This window comes from Acomys russatus, chromosome 24, assembly GCF_903995435.1.
Source record: "Acomys russatus chromosome 24, mAcoRus1.1, whole genome shotgun sequence".
Classification (NCBI taxonomy): Eukaryota; Metazoa; Chordata; class Mammalia; order Rodentia; family Muridae; genus Acomys; species Acomys russatus.
In genome coordinates, this window is record NC_067160.1 from 7373284 (window position 1) to 7391650 (window position 18367).

General features: G+C 40.1%; 2 protein-coding genes across 2 annotated transcripts in view; one reads left to right on the forward strand and one right to left on the reverse strand.

Annotated features, from left to right (window-relative positions):
- Cerkl (ceramide kinase like) overlaps positions 1-6664 on the forward strand; it is a 105482-nt gene extending 98818 nt beyond the window's left edge. The window contains exons 11-13 of the mRNA XM_051167129.1: positions 1273-1369; positions 4936-5114; positions 6550-6664. Coding sequence (XP_051023086.1) covers positions 1273-1369; positions 4936-5114; positions 6550-6631 — 358 coding nt within the window. The 3' untranslated portion in view covers positions 6632-6664. The remainder of the gene's footprint in view (positions 1-1272; positions 1370-4935; positions 5115-6549) is intronic.
- Positions 6665-8538: 1874 nt separating this feature from the next.
- Positions 8539-18367, reverse strand: part of Itga4 (integrin subunit alpha 4) — a 69979-nt gene continuing 60150 nt past the window's right edge. The window contains 11 exon segments of the mRNA XM_051167127.1: positions 8539-8643; positions 8732-8864; positions 9257-9376; positions 9732-9830; positions 11735-11854; positions 12925-13050; positions 13857-13964; positions 14456-14546; positions 16956-17045; positions 17334-17413; positions 18037-18132. Of these exon segments, the coding sequence (XP_051023084.1) occupies positions 8769-8864; positions 9257-9376; positions 9732-9830; positions 11735-11854; positions 12925-13050; positions 13857-13964; positions 14456-14546; positions 16956-17045; positions 17334-17413; positions 18037-18132 (1026 nt within the window). The 3' untranslated portion in view covers positions 8539-8643; positions 8732-8768.

Genomic DNA, 18367 nt, shown 5'->3' on the forward strand with positions numbered 1-18367 from the left:
GCTCTAAAGCACACCTTTAGATTTATAGTCTCTCTCTCTTTTTTAAAATTAATTAATTAATTTAGTAACTTTACATCCTGATGATAGCACCCTCCCTCTTCTCTTCCCGGTCCATCCTCTTTCCCTTTTCCCCTATCTCCCTCCCCTACTCCTCAGAAAAGGCCTCCACCCCCAGCTCACCAAGCCAAATCAGGACTGATCACATCCTCTTCCCCTGTGGCCTGGTGAGGCAACTCTGCCAGGGAGGAGTGATAAAAAACAGGCAGCAGGGTCTATGTCAGGGACAGCCCCCATTCCCCTTACTAGGGGATCCACAGGAAGCCTGAGCTGCCCATCGGCTACATCTGTGTAGAGGGCCTAGGTCCAGTCTATGCATGATCCTTGGTTAGTGCTTCAGTCTCCTCAAGGTCCTCTGGGTCCTGGTTAGTTGGCTGTGTTGGTCTTCTTGTGGAGCTCCTGTCACTTCTAGGTCCTTCAATCCACTTTTCCACAAAACTCTGTTTTGCCCAATATTTGGCTGGAGTCTCAGCATCTGTTTTGATCTGCTGCTGGGTGGAGCCTCTTAGAGGACAGCTATGCTAGGCTCCTGGCTGTGAGTCTCAGGTTGGGCCAGGCATTGGTTGGACATTCCCTCAATCTCTGTTCTATCTTGATCCCTGAACCTCCTGTAGGTTTAGTCTCTTGTATTGGGTAGACATTATGCAAGATTAAAATGCTCTATTATTTGGCTGAACACATGTGGTGGCGACTGTTCACTCCATCCCCTTTACCCAGGCACTTTGATTCATTTTGTCTTCTATGTTACTTAGACCTTCTGCCCATAAATAAACACTTTAGCCACTGTTTGGATTTTAGAAAAACATGGAGCCATGGGTCATCTCAGACTATTTGTAAATGTTCACTCTGTCATAATGTACTTTTTAAAAGCATACAGAGCTTCATGTTTAGAATTCTTAAATAATTAAGGTATATTTAATATTACTTCTTGATGTGATTAAAAGAGAATCGAAGTTTGATGTTTGAAGGGCTCTGTCACAAGGTTTTGCTGAGGAGAAACCCTGAGGATTAATAAAACTAATTTGAAAGGCTCTCTCACTTCAACAGCACAGCAGAATATAGTTTAAAATGTTTAGGTCATTTCAGCATGGAAATTTGGATACTTGTCAGTATCCTCTAGTGAGCACTATATTTGTTAGACAAAATGATATGTGTGGTTTCAGATACAGTCTGTTAATAAACTCCTTGTTGTCAAGTACAAATGTTTAATTTCAGATTAAATAATGGAAGCATGGCTCTTACTGTTGTAAGGAACACCACTCGGCCAGAATTTGTAAAGCACCTAAAAAGATACTCCAGTGTAAAGAATCAGGTATGGTCATGTCTTTTTGTGACTATTTTTTTTTTTTTTTTTTTTTGGCAAAGCTATTAATCATATAGAGAAAGATGCTTCAGCGATTAACATCAAGTTTTACCTAGTGAGAGACGTTTATTTTCTTCTGCCTACATTAATCATCTTTTCCCTCAGCCTTTCTTTCAAAATTTGATATAATGTGTGCCAGAACTAACATGCATTTGCTTCTTTTGACACATGAGTTATACTTTTTTTCCTTGTGTAAGGAAAAACCAAAATTCTAGTATTACATTGAAAAGTAAGGGAAGTTAGGGCTACAGTTACGCACATACACACGCACACACACACAGGCTGTTCTTTAGAATGAAAAGTAGTAAAATCTGAGAGTTTAGCCTTCTTGGTTACAGCAGCAGATTCTCAAAGTATGATGCTAAGATTTTCCTGACATTTGCTTACAGCCTGATTCATAGTCAGGCATTGGAATATATTTGCAGATATGTGCTTAAAATCCATTTTATAGATGTTATTCAAAACTTATATAGAGCTATTTCCACTTACGTGGTTAGACTAAAAGAGAAATAGTACCTGTGATGAGCTGTACTCTTGGGCACACGGCACGATCCAGCTGTTAGTCTTGAAGTACACAGATGTGGCTATAAAACCCTGGAGGCTGATATATTTCTAAGGGTATGCATGGTGCTTGAGGACAAGTGGGAAGAAGAGGACAGTAGATCCAGACAACCATCAGAGGCTGGCTGTTGATCCAGTACTCTAATCCTACACATCAGAGGGGGTGGGAGGGAGGGAGAGGGAGGGAGAGAGAGAGACTGAGTCTTTGTGAATTTCTATTTGCCTGTGGGAGTCACAAGAGGGTCTTAGATTTTCTTGAGCTGGGGTCACAGGTGGTTGGAAGCTGCCTCACATTTGTACTGGGATGGAAACTTGGGTCCTTTGGAAGGGCAGCAAGCACTCTTAACAGCTGAGCCATCTCTCTAGTCCCACGCCCCATTTACCTCATAATATCGCAGTACAATAAAGAACTACACATATCTGGTATTTATTATCATATGTAATTTGTATCATTTGTATAAATAATAACCAAATATGGAAATATAAATTATATGTAATGCTTGCTTTAAAACTTTACCATGTAAGAAAGACTACATATATGTTAGTTATGGTAGGGTTGTCTGCTGTGTGATGAAACAACAGCAGTGCTGATATGTAGGAAGGAAAAAAATTCCAAATTGTTTTAGCATTTCCTTCTCTGAGCATGTTTTCATGGTTGGCATGATAATATTTGTGAACAGCTATAGAACAGATTGAAGATAACCTCACAACTTTTACAGTGGCTTCCAGCACAGTAAAATAGAGGGTAAAGCTACCCTTCAGCCCCCTCCCCGCCAATTTTGTTTTTTGCTTTGTTTTGTTTTCTCTTGAGACAAGGTTTGTACGTGTAGCCCTGGCTGTCCTAGTCTCCATTTATAGATCAGGTTGGCCTTGAACTCGCAGCAATCTGTCTGCCTCTGCCTCCCGAGTGCACCTGACTCAGGACCCTTTCAACTGCACTCTCTTGCCAGCTCTTCTCTTTCCCCACAAGTGATTTTAAAACTTTTAAATGAACTCTCCTATCTTCTGAGGATCCTGTCATCATCTCCTGGGTGATATCTTGGTTTCCATTATTTCAATTGCTTGCCTTCTAAGCACACACTCTTGCAAGGGCTGATCGTGTCTTCTGATTGGCAGGACCACTGTACTTCACTGTGCTGTAGAGTTTGTCAACCACCCAGGTCTCCGCAGTCCAACAGGTCCATGTCTGACCTCGACTTTCACTCTCTCTTCAGATAGCAGCATTCTCCCTCATGAGCTGCGGTTTCTTTGAGACTTCCCTCTTCATGTCTTCACATGACCCCAATGGCTTCTGCTGGTTCTCAGCTTTACAGTTCCCCCTCTTAGTCCAAACCTTACTCATTCTCACTTACAATGGCCTCTTATGTCTCTTCAGTTTCTTTGTCTTGTCTTTTGTAATTCTTACCTGAGGAATTGTCCTAAAATAGATGGTTTCTCCTCCGTTAACTCATCACTGAGGGCCGCCTTCCATTTCCTCAACAAGAATTACAAGGACCTTGATAAGCCATTTTCTCCCTTCCAGTGCTACTTTTGAGGAAAGTATCTGCAGGTTTACTTTCTCCTGATAGCATTGTCCCTTGGGAGCATAGTGTCCTCTAAGTGTGTTTTTATGTCACTGTCCCTTGCGACATGTGAGTCGCTGGTATTTTTCACTACATTCAAACTCTCACCACGCCCAAGGACACAGTCATGTTGGATTAGACTCTACCACACAGACACATGTTTAACATTGTTGTATCTTTAGAAACCTTATCTTCAAAAGCAGTTATATTCTGAGGCACTCAAGATTAGGACTTCAACGTAGCAGTGCTTGAGTTGGGCACACAATGTATGCTGAAATGTGTTGTAATTAAGTTCTTCAAAGTAGTTAAGATAGCCAAATAATCTTATAGAAAACACAGTTACTAATCATCGATCATTCAGAGTTAAGAACAATGGCTTGGGATAATCCCTTAGTAAATATCGTCTCTCTCTGTCCTTCTGCATATAAACCTCAATGAAGCACAAAATTTTAAACATTGTTTAAAGACAATTAAGGGTCAGCATTTTCCCCCAAACCCCTATTTTAAACACATAGATCAAAGGTCCAGGAGATACTACAGCTTAAATTGTAGAATAAACTGGATTCCATGCTAGCCTCAGCTATAAGCAACTCTGAGCAGCCTGAATCTCTGTGAAACTACTTGCATGTTGTGAGTATGTTAGATCTCCCATGTTGGTGTAAAGCTTTCAGTACCTGTATCATATGTGCAAAAGTTCCTGCATAATCATGCATTTTATAGGCTACACTTTTAGACGTGCTACCAAGAACTGGCTGTTATGTGCTAAATTATGTATATTGTCCACCCTGGGTACTCAGTCCTGACCTTTGCCCCACCCATTATTTGAGATAAGGGTCTCTACCGATATAATTCAGGATTTAATGCCTTCCCTTCACTCCAGTGATTTCCTGTGACAAAGAAGAAAATGTATACCTTTACCTGGTGACATTCTAGAATAGTTAATAGCTATCTTGTACCTTGTGTCCATTTGTTAAAAATTGCAGATGAACACCTAGGAAAACTCATAGTTTTTGCCTCTTTCCTTTCTATGTACTTTCCTTTTCAGTTTTATAAGTTTAAATTTAAGTTCTTCTGAATTAAATTCCAAGTATGAAACTTGTGTTAGCCTTTGTTTCAAGTCAGCTATCCAAGGAAATAATGAAGTCGGTGGGATTAACTGAAGAGCCTGTCTTTAATTAGAAATTAGAGAATCATTGTGGGGAATTTTCCTCACAACTCTTATGTATCATACAGTAGAGCTGGATAGCCCTGAAAGAGGTTCCCTTTTCCAGAATACCTGAGGCTATTTGGCCGGAGTTTCAAAGCTATAAAAATTTCAGTATGATGTTGAAATTTATTTGTACTAGGGAACACCATGAAGCACTTTGATTTTTTTGCATTTGTCATATTTAGTTCAATTTTCCTTTTGTGGAGACATACACCATTAAAGAAGTGAAAATTCACCCACGGAGTAATAGCACTGGATATGACCCAGAGGAGGAGGGTGGGAGCCGTGCAACTGTGTCACAGAATGGTTTTCCTTGGAATGTTGATGGCGACTTGATGGAAGCTGCATCAGAGGTCCACGTTAGGTAAGCTGCATCAGAGGTCCACGTTAGGTAAGCCCGACTATGGTATGGCTCTCTCTATGTAGAATGACAGATGTAGCGCTAATAAGTTAATGTGGGGATTCTGCCTTTTTTAAATTGAAAATTAAAATTATTTATTTTGATTGGAGTCATAGAATCTTACAGTTACTGGAAAACATAGAAGATTCTTGAGAACCTCCTTAAAATAAGCTACTCAAGAGATACACATAAAACGTTGCTTAACTACAGGTAGTTTATAGAAATCCTCGAGATTTCTTGGGGCATTTCATATAAAAGAAAATTGCCTTTAATATAATCAGGTCATATACTTTAGAGGATGAATTCTTAGAATTTATATAGTATTCAATTATGATTTGAACTTGTTTAGCTCTAGTTTATGGACAATCATACAATTTGACATTTTTAACTGGAAAACAAATACAAAATTTTCTTCATTAATTACTTAATTTCTTCATGTTACATGCTGATTGAAGCCTCCCTCCTCCAATTCCCCACCCCCTTCCCCTCTCTTCCCATTCTTCCTCCCTTCGCCTCAGAGAATGGGGAGGTACCAACTGGCCCTGGCACATTAAGTCACTGCAGGTCTAGGCACATCTTCTCTCCCTGTGGCCAGATAAGGCAGCCCAGTTAGGGGAATGGATGCGCAGGAGGTGGGGAGTGGGGGGTGAGGGTTCTGCCTCTTATCTGCCCAAGCAGAAGATTAAAAGCCAGTAAGTTAGCAAATTGTAAAAAGACATATGCACACCTTTCAATAAATACAAATATGAGCATTTATGCTGTCATTGCAAATCATTTTTGCATAAGCCACACAGATAATGTGTTTACAGCTTACATTGTTGGCCTTTGAGGGTATTCTTGAGCCTTTTGAGACTAGCATAATGCCACACTCTCCATCCCCCCCCCCCCAAAAAAAAGAAATTGTGTTCTAATACCATAACACTGTGTGGAACACTGTTTTTTACTGAGTCCTATTTTTTGTTCAAGTTCTGTTCTTATTTAAGTCAGCAGTACAACATATCGGAAGCTCTTGTTAAGTCTTTACAAAGTGATCAACACACTGTACATCTTAACTAACAAGAGTGAGCAACGGGTAGACTCAGTGGCAGGGACATACTCGCTCATTCTTAGTAAGCCTTATGGCCAAGCAGGCTGAAGTGTGTGGTGGGGGCCACGGGGGTACCCCTAGGTGGCATGCTCTCAGACAACTTTCTCTTCACAAAGGCACCAGAGGATACTATCCAGTCAGGAAAAGTGGTTAAGAAAGCTCTGGAACAGTCACAGATGTTGGTGTTTAAGGTTCTTCAGCTTGCGGCCCTGCTATGAATGTATGTAATTTATGTACCACACTCATGAGAGGTGTGTGAAAAATAATAGGAGCAAGCAAGTGAAATACTCAAGTTTATATTATTCTTTACAGGCTACACCCAAGACTGATCAGGCTTTATGGAGGAAGCCTGGAAGAAATGAATGATTCCAAAGTAGCATGTAATTGCATATAAAAGAGATATGTAAAGTAGACATTTCTTATGGCAGAATCAATAAAAATGCAGTTCTTGAATGAAAATATCCATTGAATGTAGTTAAAAACATCTATTTTAATGTAATTAAAATAGTATCTAGGTATTTGGAAATCAAGATAAAATATGAAATCAATATAAATTTCTAACTTTTGGAAAATGTTTGTTAGATCTATTGTTGAAGATAATATTTTAGTATTTTCTGTAAATGATAGATTTTTTTTAAAAATTTCAAACTCCACAATGAGCTAGTTGTCTAACTACAAACAACCACTTAATTTAAAAAAAATCTTTGTACTGCTGGGGGAACAACACATAATGGCATCTTTTGAAGTAACAATATTTTTAAGCTTATTATACAGGTAAACTTCTAAGCTTTATTTAAAATATATACATAAAATATCCGTCTAACTGGGCAGAAATGCAGTCCAGGAGGTAGCTGTGTTCTGTTGTACCTGAAAGGTAGGCCTTGGCCAATCAGAGCAGTCAGTTTTCAGAGTAATGATCCAAATTTAATTTTCCTCAGAGACTGTCTCTTAAAAAGGTAGGTCTAAATTGATATTGATTTTCATGTATTAACTTTGCCATCCTCATGAAATAACTATTTGAAATTTTTGAGAAAACCATATACATATGCCTTTGACACACGAAAAAGTATCCTTTAAGAATACAAGCATTTAATTAATTTTTGTTTTTTGTGCAACCAGAATTGAGGCTTTGTGACTGAGTTTCATCACTCAAAACTCACTTGCAAGCCTCAGCACAGCTCTGGCTCTGCAGCCGCAGACCTCAGGCTTGTGAGCAGGCAACTCTCGTGAACCAGGAAACCTGAGGAAGGGCCAGCTGGCAGCAGAGACTTCCTGTAAAGTGATCACTCTCTGTAATACTGAAGGCTGCCCCTTTTACCCAACACATGTTCAAAATCTGGCCATAGCTTTCTGATACATAATAGATCCAGATGAAAAGTTACATTCACCTAACCACACATATAAAATAAATACTACAAAAATGATGGTAATTACAAACAAATTATGTAAAACCCAGGTAAAAATATTTCCTTGTGCAATGGCATCAAACATACATATCCCGTGGGATTTTGTTACATTTATTATATCGCTGCATACAAGCTTAATCAGTGATTTGCAGTTCCATATATGGACTTGTATCTTCATTTATGTTTCTTTACACTCCTGGTTAATATATATTTAACCAGAACAAGAAAAACACCACTATCCCAGCAAATATTCATATCTGCTTCATTTGAAACAGTGAACGTTTCATGAAATATCAGCTCACAAATCTCTCTGTGCAGTTTTAAATCATCAGCAAGCTGCAGTTCGTATTGTATCTGTGTGTATCAGCGAAAGTGCAATATTTATAGTCGGCTATGAGGATAAAACTCTTAATTGGTTTTACAAATGAGAAACTTGAAAAATCATACTATTCCTGGGTGCTCTTGATAAAGGACAAAAAGTGGATTGATATTTGTATCCTCTAGAAAAGTATATGTACATACAAGGAGTCCACCCCTGGCCACTTATCCAGAAGCTGCCCTGTTCTGCATGGATTTTGTTCTTCAGGATTTTAAAACTCATATCTGCTGAATGAAAAGGCCACAGGGACAAACCTCAGTGATGACACGCCACCAATGACAGTCTCCAACTCTTCGGCTTCAAAGTGATTTATCCATTAAAAAAAAATTCTGGGAGCAGCTCTTTAAAAGAGTCTGAATGGCTTCAATTTTGAAAATGTCTCAATGTATTTGAAACCAACAAGTGCCCATTCCATGACATTTATTTCACGGAGGTGAGAGCACCTAGTCAATAATTCCTCTTGAAAAATTGTTCTTTTTAAGTTGGTCTGGCTAAATCTGGAGTTAACTTTCTCTTCAAGTTCACATTTCTTGAGTAAATCAAGAACTTTAGTGTTTTTCCTCCCTTCATTCATTTGGATGCTGAAAATATTTTGCATATTTTCTTTCTTGAAGATTTCCCCTGCATTAAGACAGAGTATGTCACAAAATAATAAGTACACAGAAAGGGATATTATCATGGGTCTTATGACCAGGATTTTTTTCCTAACCTGAGTCTTATTTTCACTTCTTTCCATTTAAAAGTCTTTAGTCATCATCGCTTTTGCTGTTGACGTAACTCCAGCTGTCTCTCCTATTTTCTTCTTGTAGAATAGATTTGTACTGTCTTTTAAAGAACCCAGCCTGGAAACAGATTAGATGACAAGTGTATGGTTCTGAATTCATAACATTCACATCAAATATCTAATCAGTATACAATACTTTCACAGCTAGTATAACCTGGGCAAAATCAAGACAGTGGTAAGCTGTGACAATCAGCACGAGGCTCCTCAGTGATATATGCGCACTTCACACAACTTGATTTTTGACATTATATGTATTTTTCCAAATGGATTGTTGTAGTGAAGTTAGAATAAACATTCAAATATTGATTAAAAAAAAAAAAGAACAATAAATACTGAACCTAATCAGCATTGAGATAATAATAAAGGCATTCTGGGTAGTTTACTGTTGGTAATTATTAGAGGCACACTGTCCATATAACACATGACATTAATAATTAATTTAGGGAGTACCTTCCACATCACGCATGAAATTAATAAAAGCACAGCAAGTCCTAGAAGCAAGCTGCTGGTCATAATCACAACAGTGAAATGCCGCTTGGGTCTTTGATGATGGAGCCCTTCCAAGAAAACCTGCACAAATTAAGTAGAGAAAACACACACTCAGAAACAGCACTACTGGTGGGTCCCTTGAAAAGCCTCCCAGGCTTCTGCAGAGATTGGAACTACCCACTCAGTCTGGTCTAGCCTCAGCCCAGCCAAGCCCTGGCAGCTGTTTAGTAGAAGCAGTGACCTGGGGTAGCCTCTTCTTCCCTCCCTTCTCATCCTCGGGGCTACCAAGTCACTTCTCAGAAGAGCTCCCATAAGTTGTGGGAAATGCTGCCTTTGAGTAAAGAGAAGTCCTCCATGACCAGATCACATGCTGACTTCTGATCCCCAAAAGGTACTTATAAATGCCTCATACAGTTATCAAGAGGGCAGATCTTACATGGGCAATGTTCTCATCCTTATTTAGTTCAATAACTTTTGGGTGTGGCTCTGGAAAAGCTGTTGCTTTTATTTCAAACTTGAGTGATGAAGTTTCATCCTGTTTTTGAAAAGAAAACATCAACAGTCTGGTTCATTGTTTATTTCATGAAGATATGTCAATAGAAATGCCACCTTGGCTACACAGAATGTCTGTAACTTACTGTTTCATGGACTCCTTTTATTAAATGTGGCCATGTTGCAAATCACTTGATTTAAATGTTTGGGTTTTTTTTTGGCCGGGTTACAGTTTACAGTAAGTTATTAGTGACCAAGATAATTTTCTCAGTACTATGACATTTTACCACAAACAAGACTTTTGACCCGGTAATGTTCCCTCAGGTTCACCTTTTTACTTGTTTCTAAATGAAACAGATGCTTCCTTCTTAGTGTCTTAGTGACAACATCTTCCACTAATGATAATAAAATCCATGTACGAGATCACCTGTGGGGGAATTCTGAGGTTCAGTATTTCAAGTAGGGGATTTGCAACAGACTCCATGAATGTTTTAAAATTATTTTCATTTGTGCATTTATAGGATGTAGATAAGAGTATAGTAGTTACATATAATTTAAAAAATAAATAATGCTATTGTTTGCTTTTATGTACATGCAGATGTAGATGACTTGTTGGAGGTGATTTTCCTACCACATGGCTCCTGGTCATCAAACTTGGGTCATCATGGCTGAGGGAAGTGTTTTACCCACTGAGAAATCCCCCCCCCTCTCTTTTTCCTTCCTTCCTTCCTTCCTATCTTTCTCTTTTTTAAACATGGCCCAGGTTGGCTATGTTAGTTGAGAATGGCTTTGAACTTCTAATGTTATTGGTTGAATTACAGGTGTGCAGTACTCCACACCCACTTCATGCCTGTGTGAGAGACTTGGGGCGTATGAGAGGCGGACAGCAAGGGTGAATGGCCTGGGGCTGGTCTCAGGACTTTAAAGTATATCTGAAGATAAGATGAATGGACATCTATCTCTCCTGATGAATTTTCCTTTTGATCACTGTGTGGTAATTTAAACAAGTACTAGCTCTTTTTTTTTTTTCCCCCATCATGGGCCAGGGCCAACTAAAAAAAAAAAATGTGAGCAAAATTAATCTCGATCTGTAACTCCATTGGCTGGCATTATCCACACTGGCCAGATGGGGAAACTGAAAAAAATGTTTCAGGTTTTCTCCTGTTTTCTGAGAACTCTTAGTAAAACGTATGTTCTTTTAAAGGAAAAAGTCCAAAATGCACTTGATTCCTTTTTAATTTGAAGTTTTAAAATTTGTTATTTTTTAAATGTATTTTTGTTAATTTTGTTATAGTTGATTTTTTTTTTTTTTGAGACTGAGTCTCATGGGGTACAACGAGAGGGCCTTGAACTCTCTACGTAGCTGTGATGGTCTTAGACTTGTGGTCCTTCTGCCTTTACTTCTGAAGTGCTAGGATTGCTGGCAGGAACCACCACACCCAGGCTTAGCTGACACTTAGTTTGGTTTTCTTTGATATAAAATTTTCATTTTACTTCTTGGTTTTAGTTTTTAAATATTATACTTTAAAAGATGATTTAAGGCAGTGGTTTTCAACTGTGGGTCATGACACCTGGTGGTGGGGGGGAGTGTCACGTATCAGATACGTATGTTATGCTATATAACAGTAGCAAAACTACAAGTTAAGAAGCAGCCATGAAGTAATTTCACCATTGGGGTCAGCACACCATAAAGAACTGTCCTGAAGGGTCACAGCGCTAGGAAGACTGACAGGGTAGTCAAGTGCTGTTTAACTAGGCCTCTCAGGTAGCCGCATGCTTTAGAAACAAAACTTAACCATTCTATAGTTTATCTCTGTTAGTTGAAGTAATAAAAATTGAATTGCTATGTATGTAGTTGTTGACTGTTTCCGTACTATCCTGTCTATGCAAAAATGATAGACTTTCTAGGTCCTCATCACAAAGTTATCCATACAATGTTAGACTCACCATTTCCAAGATAGCTGGCCTGCCTTCCAGCTCAATGCGAACACTGGCTTCTTTCCCACTTTCCATTTTTCCGAAATTGCATAAGAAATCTAAACAGTGGCGATCAGCTTTCATGCAATACTTGAAAAGAACATAAAAGGACAGCATTAAATTTTTTGTTTTGTTTTATTTGAAATTTGGCAGCTGGAGAAGATGGCTCAGTGGATAGAATGCTTGCCATGCAAGCCCAAGGACAAGAGTTCGAATCCCCCAAACCCATGCAAAGCTGAGGAGACTGCAACCTCGCAGCAAAAAAGAGAATCTGCCTCAGACAAACTAGAAGGTGCGGGCTGATAGCTGTGGTTGCTTTCTGATCACCACACATGTACAGCAACATGTAAATTTTCTCAGAAAAAAATTAAAATATGAATGAAAAATTGTAATATATATTTTTATGTAGATTAAAAATCCCCTTTGTGTAACAGGAAGATGGCTCAGCAGCAGGTAAAAGTACTTGGTACTAAATGTGAAGACCTGAGTTCAAATCCCCAGGGTCTACAGGATGGAAGAATAAAGTCCCCTGCAAGTTGCTCCCTGACTCTCCAGGGACACAGTGAAGGGCTTTCATGCACACACTCACACAACTGAGCCCAACGAAGTATTTTTAAATGTCCTTAGTAGCTTTTGGAAAACTATGCTTTTTGTAAACATCTTCTTTCCTTCAGTAAAACAAGCATTTTTGTTTTTTATAAATTCTAAAGTGTAACATGTGTTTCCACCATTCTTAGTATGGCCCGCAGCCTTCTGGGAAAGGGCGATGTGCACACTTAGACTCTTCCTAAGTTATGTGCCGCTTTTGTGCTGTGCAGCTTCTCTAGTTTCTTCTTCAGTCATAAAGTCACTAAAATGGGAAGAATGAGAATCTACTGCTATAAATACGGCTGCCCAGGTGACTGGGTGTCAGGAGGGTTCTGTTTTAACACCTTGGTGGCATGTGGGACAGTCTATCAGGTAATGACAGTTTAATAACACACTTGCCCCTGGGTCTGGCTCAACAGCCCATCATGCTTGTCCCTTACTAGTGGGAATATCACCTAAGGGTATCTCTCCTACCACTCCACTGGCAGCCCATATCCCCGCCAAACTTGGCTTTAAATGCATTGGTTCTTTGTAGGAAGGCAGAACTACCCATCTGAAGAATGGAAACTCACCAAGAGTCTCTTATCAGTCTTTGATAAGAACTTGAGTATATCTGTCAAAGTCTCTGCCACACCCTTTTGCTGTTGGGATGTACAGTCTCTTTCATAGTGTTTGAAATGGCATTGCCCAGTAGTTGCCTAAAGACAGAAAACAAGAAAAATACCACCTCCCTTTAAAGAGGGCTGACACAACATAGTTTTAAAAGTTGCATTGATTTAAAAAAAAAAATACATTAAGCACCTCTGAAATTGTGAAAGTATTTTATGAGAGAATTATTTTGGAAAGAGTAAATCTCTGGTAAACCCACAAACAGAGCCCTAACCAAATTATAGCAGGTTTTAGGTTGACAACTTTACGGAAATGGAAAAGAAAAACAGCAGGTGGATACTGGCCTAAGTTTAAAGTTTCTTTGCTTACAATTATACATCCTAGCATCTAAATCTGGAATCCAAATAGATTTAAAAAAAAAAAAAAAAAAAAAAAAGAAAGAAAAAAGCCATTCCAAACTCACTCAACTAGGCTTTTATTTTTGGTAATTGCTGTTTGTTGATACTTAGAGGTACAAAGAAATCTCACAGACCATCAGGTAACAGCTGGCACGAGAACTGATTCATACATGTCCTTAAAGAGGGCGTCCCTTCTATACTCCATAAAGCTTGAAGTCACTAACTACATTAATTCCATGGGTTCATGTCCCAAAGAAAGAGATATAAAATAAGAAAGAAGGAAGAACCAGGTTTTCTGGTTGTATACGTCAATGCAGGTGCCACCTCTGCTCTACAGCTTGGCAGGGCGTGGGGGAGATGTATTAACTTCTTGGTCCTCTCAGTTAATGCATATGGAATTCACAGCACTGAATGTGACTGGAGTGATCGGAATCTCCACAATAATACTTAGGCTATAGGGTTAGTGTGTAACTCACACACAGGGAACATACTTTTACCTGGACATCTAAAACGTTGAACAACTTATCATTTTGAGGCAGAAAAGAATTTGGCACCATGATTTCCACACTAACATTTGGAGCTATGCTAATACCAGTGTTTATAACCTGGAAAAGAAAAAAAAAAGAATTTCAAAATCTTTTTTTCATAATTGTAAATACAGAAACGACTGAGCTTCGAGGTGAGTGTTCACTAGGCAAAGTGAAGTGTGTGAGGTGCAAAGTAAACAGAAGAGCCATCGTCAGAATTTCTCCAGTTTCGTCAGTTCAAATCCACATTAAGGTTTTTGTTTTTAGTACTTTTATGGCTGCATTTTGTCACAAAACTAGTTTTAAGTAAGAGATGACAAGTTTGAGACCATCTTGAGCTACATAAGAGACCCTGTCTCAAAATACAAAACAGAAAAGGGGTTAATATTTATTTATATGCCTCTCTCTCTCTCTCTCTCTCTCTCTCTCTCTCTCTCTCTCTCTCTCTCTCTCTCTCTGCCAGCCACAGTCACTGAGGCTGAGGGACACTGTGGGGACAGTTGGCCGTGAGAACTCTCCTTTCTACCTCCCCATCTACTACAAACATCAGCATGAACAGCTTTGCTTACATGGAAAGTGAGGTTCAGCTTCTCTGCCATGCACGTTTCTGGCTCATTTTCTTCACTTGATCCATACACAAATGAAGTTGGGTTCACAACCCTGAGGGGAACAAAGCCAATTTGAATGTGCTGTCTCTGTGATGAGGGACTGTACCGTCTGTCTTCAGAGGCGGATCATAGCACAATTACAAGGTGACACAGAGTCATTTTGGTTTCTTGCCCAGATAAAAACTCTTAACACGTGACACAAGAAGGTCACGTGACTCTGACCCAAGCAGCCATGCATAATCTAACCAATATAAGTACTTGCCTTACTTCCCCGCACCTGCTGGCTGGTTACCATTTGGACTTTATCAGCCCTAAAAAAAAAAACCCAATCCATGCAAAGTTGGAAAACCTGAGGAGCTTCGGCCTCAGCTTTCCCTCATGGGTGTCGTAGCTCAGTCTAAGCAGTTTATTACCTATGGATGGCTGCTGAAGCCTAGAAGTCCAGTGACCAACCAAACACTGACTTATACAGGCAAGTGTTTGTGAGGATGTGGGCTTTTCAACTTCTCAATCCCGGGGCTAGAAAATGTATGCCAAGCAGCAAGCACAGAGGAAGCGCTGACCTGGGAAAGTCCCTACTCCACAAGTCACTCATACTCAGCACCTAGTAATTCCCAACCAGGGATCCAGGCGGGAGGGGAGGGAGCAGAGATAACCCAACACCATATACGTGTGCAGTTTAATACTGGTTGTCTTTGTCCCAAACACTGTTGTGTGAACAGGGGGAAACAGAGGAGCTCATCATCCTGTGAAAAATGGAGAAGCGGGATGTACACTCCATGCTAGGAGAAACGAACCAGCTTTGATTGGCGTCACCACTGACTTTTTCTGAGAAGGACTACTAGCTCCCTCCTGCACACAGCTGATACTCAACTTCTATCCGTTACAGAACCCGGCATTTTAAAGCAGATGGATTCCTTCTTCTTACATAGTTAAAATGATCAAGGCATAGATTATGTTTAGAGCACAAAATCACATTTATTTGTGCATTTTATTTTGTAATTCATATCTTCTAGTGTTTTAAAAATATTCATGTGCAACTGCTGTACCAACCAAGGACAATGCATGCAGTGAACCTAGACCCACTGTTCAGATCTAGACAAGGGACAGCTCATTCTCCAGAGTTGTGGGGAGAGCAGGGACTGCCTCTGAACTCTGGTTCCCCGAATCTGATCACTTCCCCTTGGTGGGGAGGCCAGGTGGCACTCAGAGGAAGGGGAAGCAGGCTATCCAGATGAGACTTGATAGGCTGTGGTTTTATAGTGGGGGAGGAGGTCCCTTTCTGTCAGAGGTCTAGGGGAGGGGAATAGGGTGACAGAGGGAGCGGGAATAGGAAGATGCAACTGAGGGGATGTAATCTGAATAAATTATAAAAAGAAAAGAAAAAATGTTCATGTGCATTTAGCATGAAGTGGAAAATGGCCCATGAGTTCCCACCTCTAACTAAAATTCTGTGGACAGCTAAGGTTCTCTGGAGAGGAAGAGTCAGCATTCTTTAAGTGTATGGGTGGCTCCTGGTAGGTTGAACACACTTGAGTGGACAGACCCACACTCAGGAGTAAGTGAGCATCGTAAATTGGAGCATTTGGGTTATTTTCTTTTAAAATGACACTTAGGGGCATTTAGGGAGGTAGAACGGATGCGGGAGGCATCGATACACATTGCATGAAATACTGAAAGAGTAAAAACATTTTAACGTGGTGATTTTGGGGCATGGTGGCTCATGTGTGCAAGCCTAACACACGGGGTGCAGAGGCAGGAAGATCATCAGAAGTCAAGAGCATCCCCCTGATCTGCACAAGGCTAGCCTGCCCCACACAGAGAGGAACAACACAAAGGTCTGAAATGCAGACTAACAGCTCGAATTGCCAGAGGAGTCATTCGAGGTTTTGTCATTCCCCTCTTTCACTGTACAGCTACACAGTTGAATTTTGAATCAGAGAAAGATCCGCAAAGAAATTACCAAGGCCCCAGGGTTCTGACTGCAGCACACTCCAGGGGTCCAAGAAGAGAAAGGCGCTCCCTCATGTCTTAGTCATTGGCCACACAGTTAGATGTGCACTCTGGATGGCGGCAGTCCAGCCAAGTGCAGAGTCCTTTGTGTCCCTCCCTCCCGTGGCCACTGCTTGGTGCCACGTCTCAAGCTGCACACTACCTAACTCTGTGCCTGTCGGTTGGGAGCTGAAGGATGACCGCGGCGCACTGAAAGCTAATTGGGGCTCTTCCAGCACAGAATCTCCAGCAGCTGGCCTCGAGTTTGATGTAGCATCAGAGCTGATTACAGAGTGGATTAAAAATAATGAATCACCAGCCAGGCAAGTGCACTCAGAGGCGATCGCAGAGACACAGTATCCTTTCCACTTCAGCATGTTCAAACACTCCTCTTTCATTAATATTAGAAAAAAAAAAAAAACAAACCAGTAGAGCGAATGCTCCCTAATCCAGGGGACTCTGTACTCACCCGTGCACAGTCAGCATGACCTCATACCGCAGAGGGATCGCTAAGGTCACGTTGTTATCCTTCACTTTGTCCATTTCACCTTCATTTTCACTGACAAAACATAGACAAACCACATGAGAAGGCAGCATCAGAGAGAACCTACTGCATCCCATGATGACCTACTAGAGGGCTAGTTAGTAGCTTGGGGGTGGGTTGGAATAAAAAAGAGAAATGGCAGGAAGACATTTTAGGGCAGGGTTGGCAGAAATTACTCTCATTATTTACACTACGGTAATTTATAGACAATTATCGGAACACAGCTCCACGGATCCCTTAAAGCCGTTGCCAGAAAGTAGGCACGTCCTTTGTGACAGTCGTTTGTTGCACACTGAACCATACCAGGAGGCGTGCATGGTGATGCTGAGGTCCTCATGTGCCCTGCTGAGGGAACTCACATCCAGGAGAAAGCTAATATCTATCTGGAAAGCAGAGAAGAAAAGACCCATTTTTTAATCTAAGATACATTTTTATAGATTAAATTTTTTGTTTTCATTAATAGATTTTATTATTTCTTAGGGAAGACGGTGGAATGTTCTAGATGTGGCAGAAGTTGTACTTCTCACTCAGTTGTAAGCAACAGAAACTGTTGGGTTTAAGGTACATTTCCACGCACCACTCTCTGAATGCAAAGACTGGCTGGCCGGGTGGACACCATCAGGGATGTCTTAACAACTTGGCTGAGGACTCTTGCCAAAAACACCTTTTTATCTAGCAGAGGTAACATGCCTGGCAGACAGGGCCACCTGGGGTGGGCGAGGGGGTGTTGGGAAAGAGTAAGCAGGCAAAACAAATTCTGATTGACACATTTATTTGCCTGCCTTGACATAAGCAGGTTCTCTGCTCACCCCCTCCCTCTGAACAATGAACACTGCCAAGAATGTAACCGCTAAGCTCAAAGACACCAGGACAAGTTGTTCTCACATAGCTTCATAACTAAGTTCAAATATATATATGCAGCATAAAGGTAGGAGAAGGTTAAAAAAAAAAAAAAAAAAAAAAAAAAACGCGTTCCTATTAGCAAATCAAAATGCTAACTGCTTACTCTTGACAGACGATCCATATAAATATAACCAAGGCTGCAGGCAAGGTTCACTATGCCTGAGATCTCTGTCACTTTGCAGTTTATTTGTTTCTCTTCCTAAAGGAAAAAATAAAATAAAATAAAACAATTAGTCTAGGAAGAAAGATATTTAGACATTTATAGCATTCGTTTAGGGATTTTTTTTAAAAAGAAAACCATTCTAGAAATATTTTTTAAGAAACTGTTTTCTGTTTAGCTTGGGAATAATATGTCAAATTATAATAACTGATACAATTGCGTATATATAAAGAATACATGTATACTAATACCCAGTAGCTCCTGGATGCAGGCT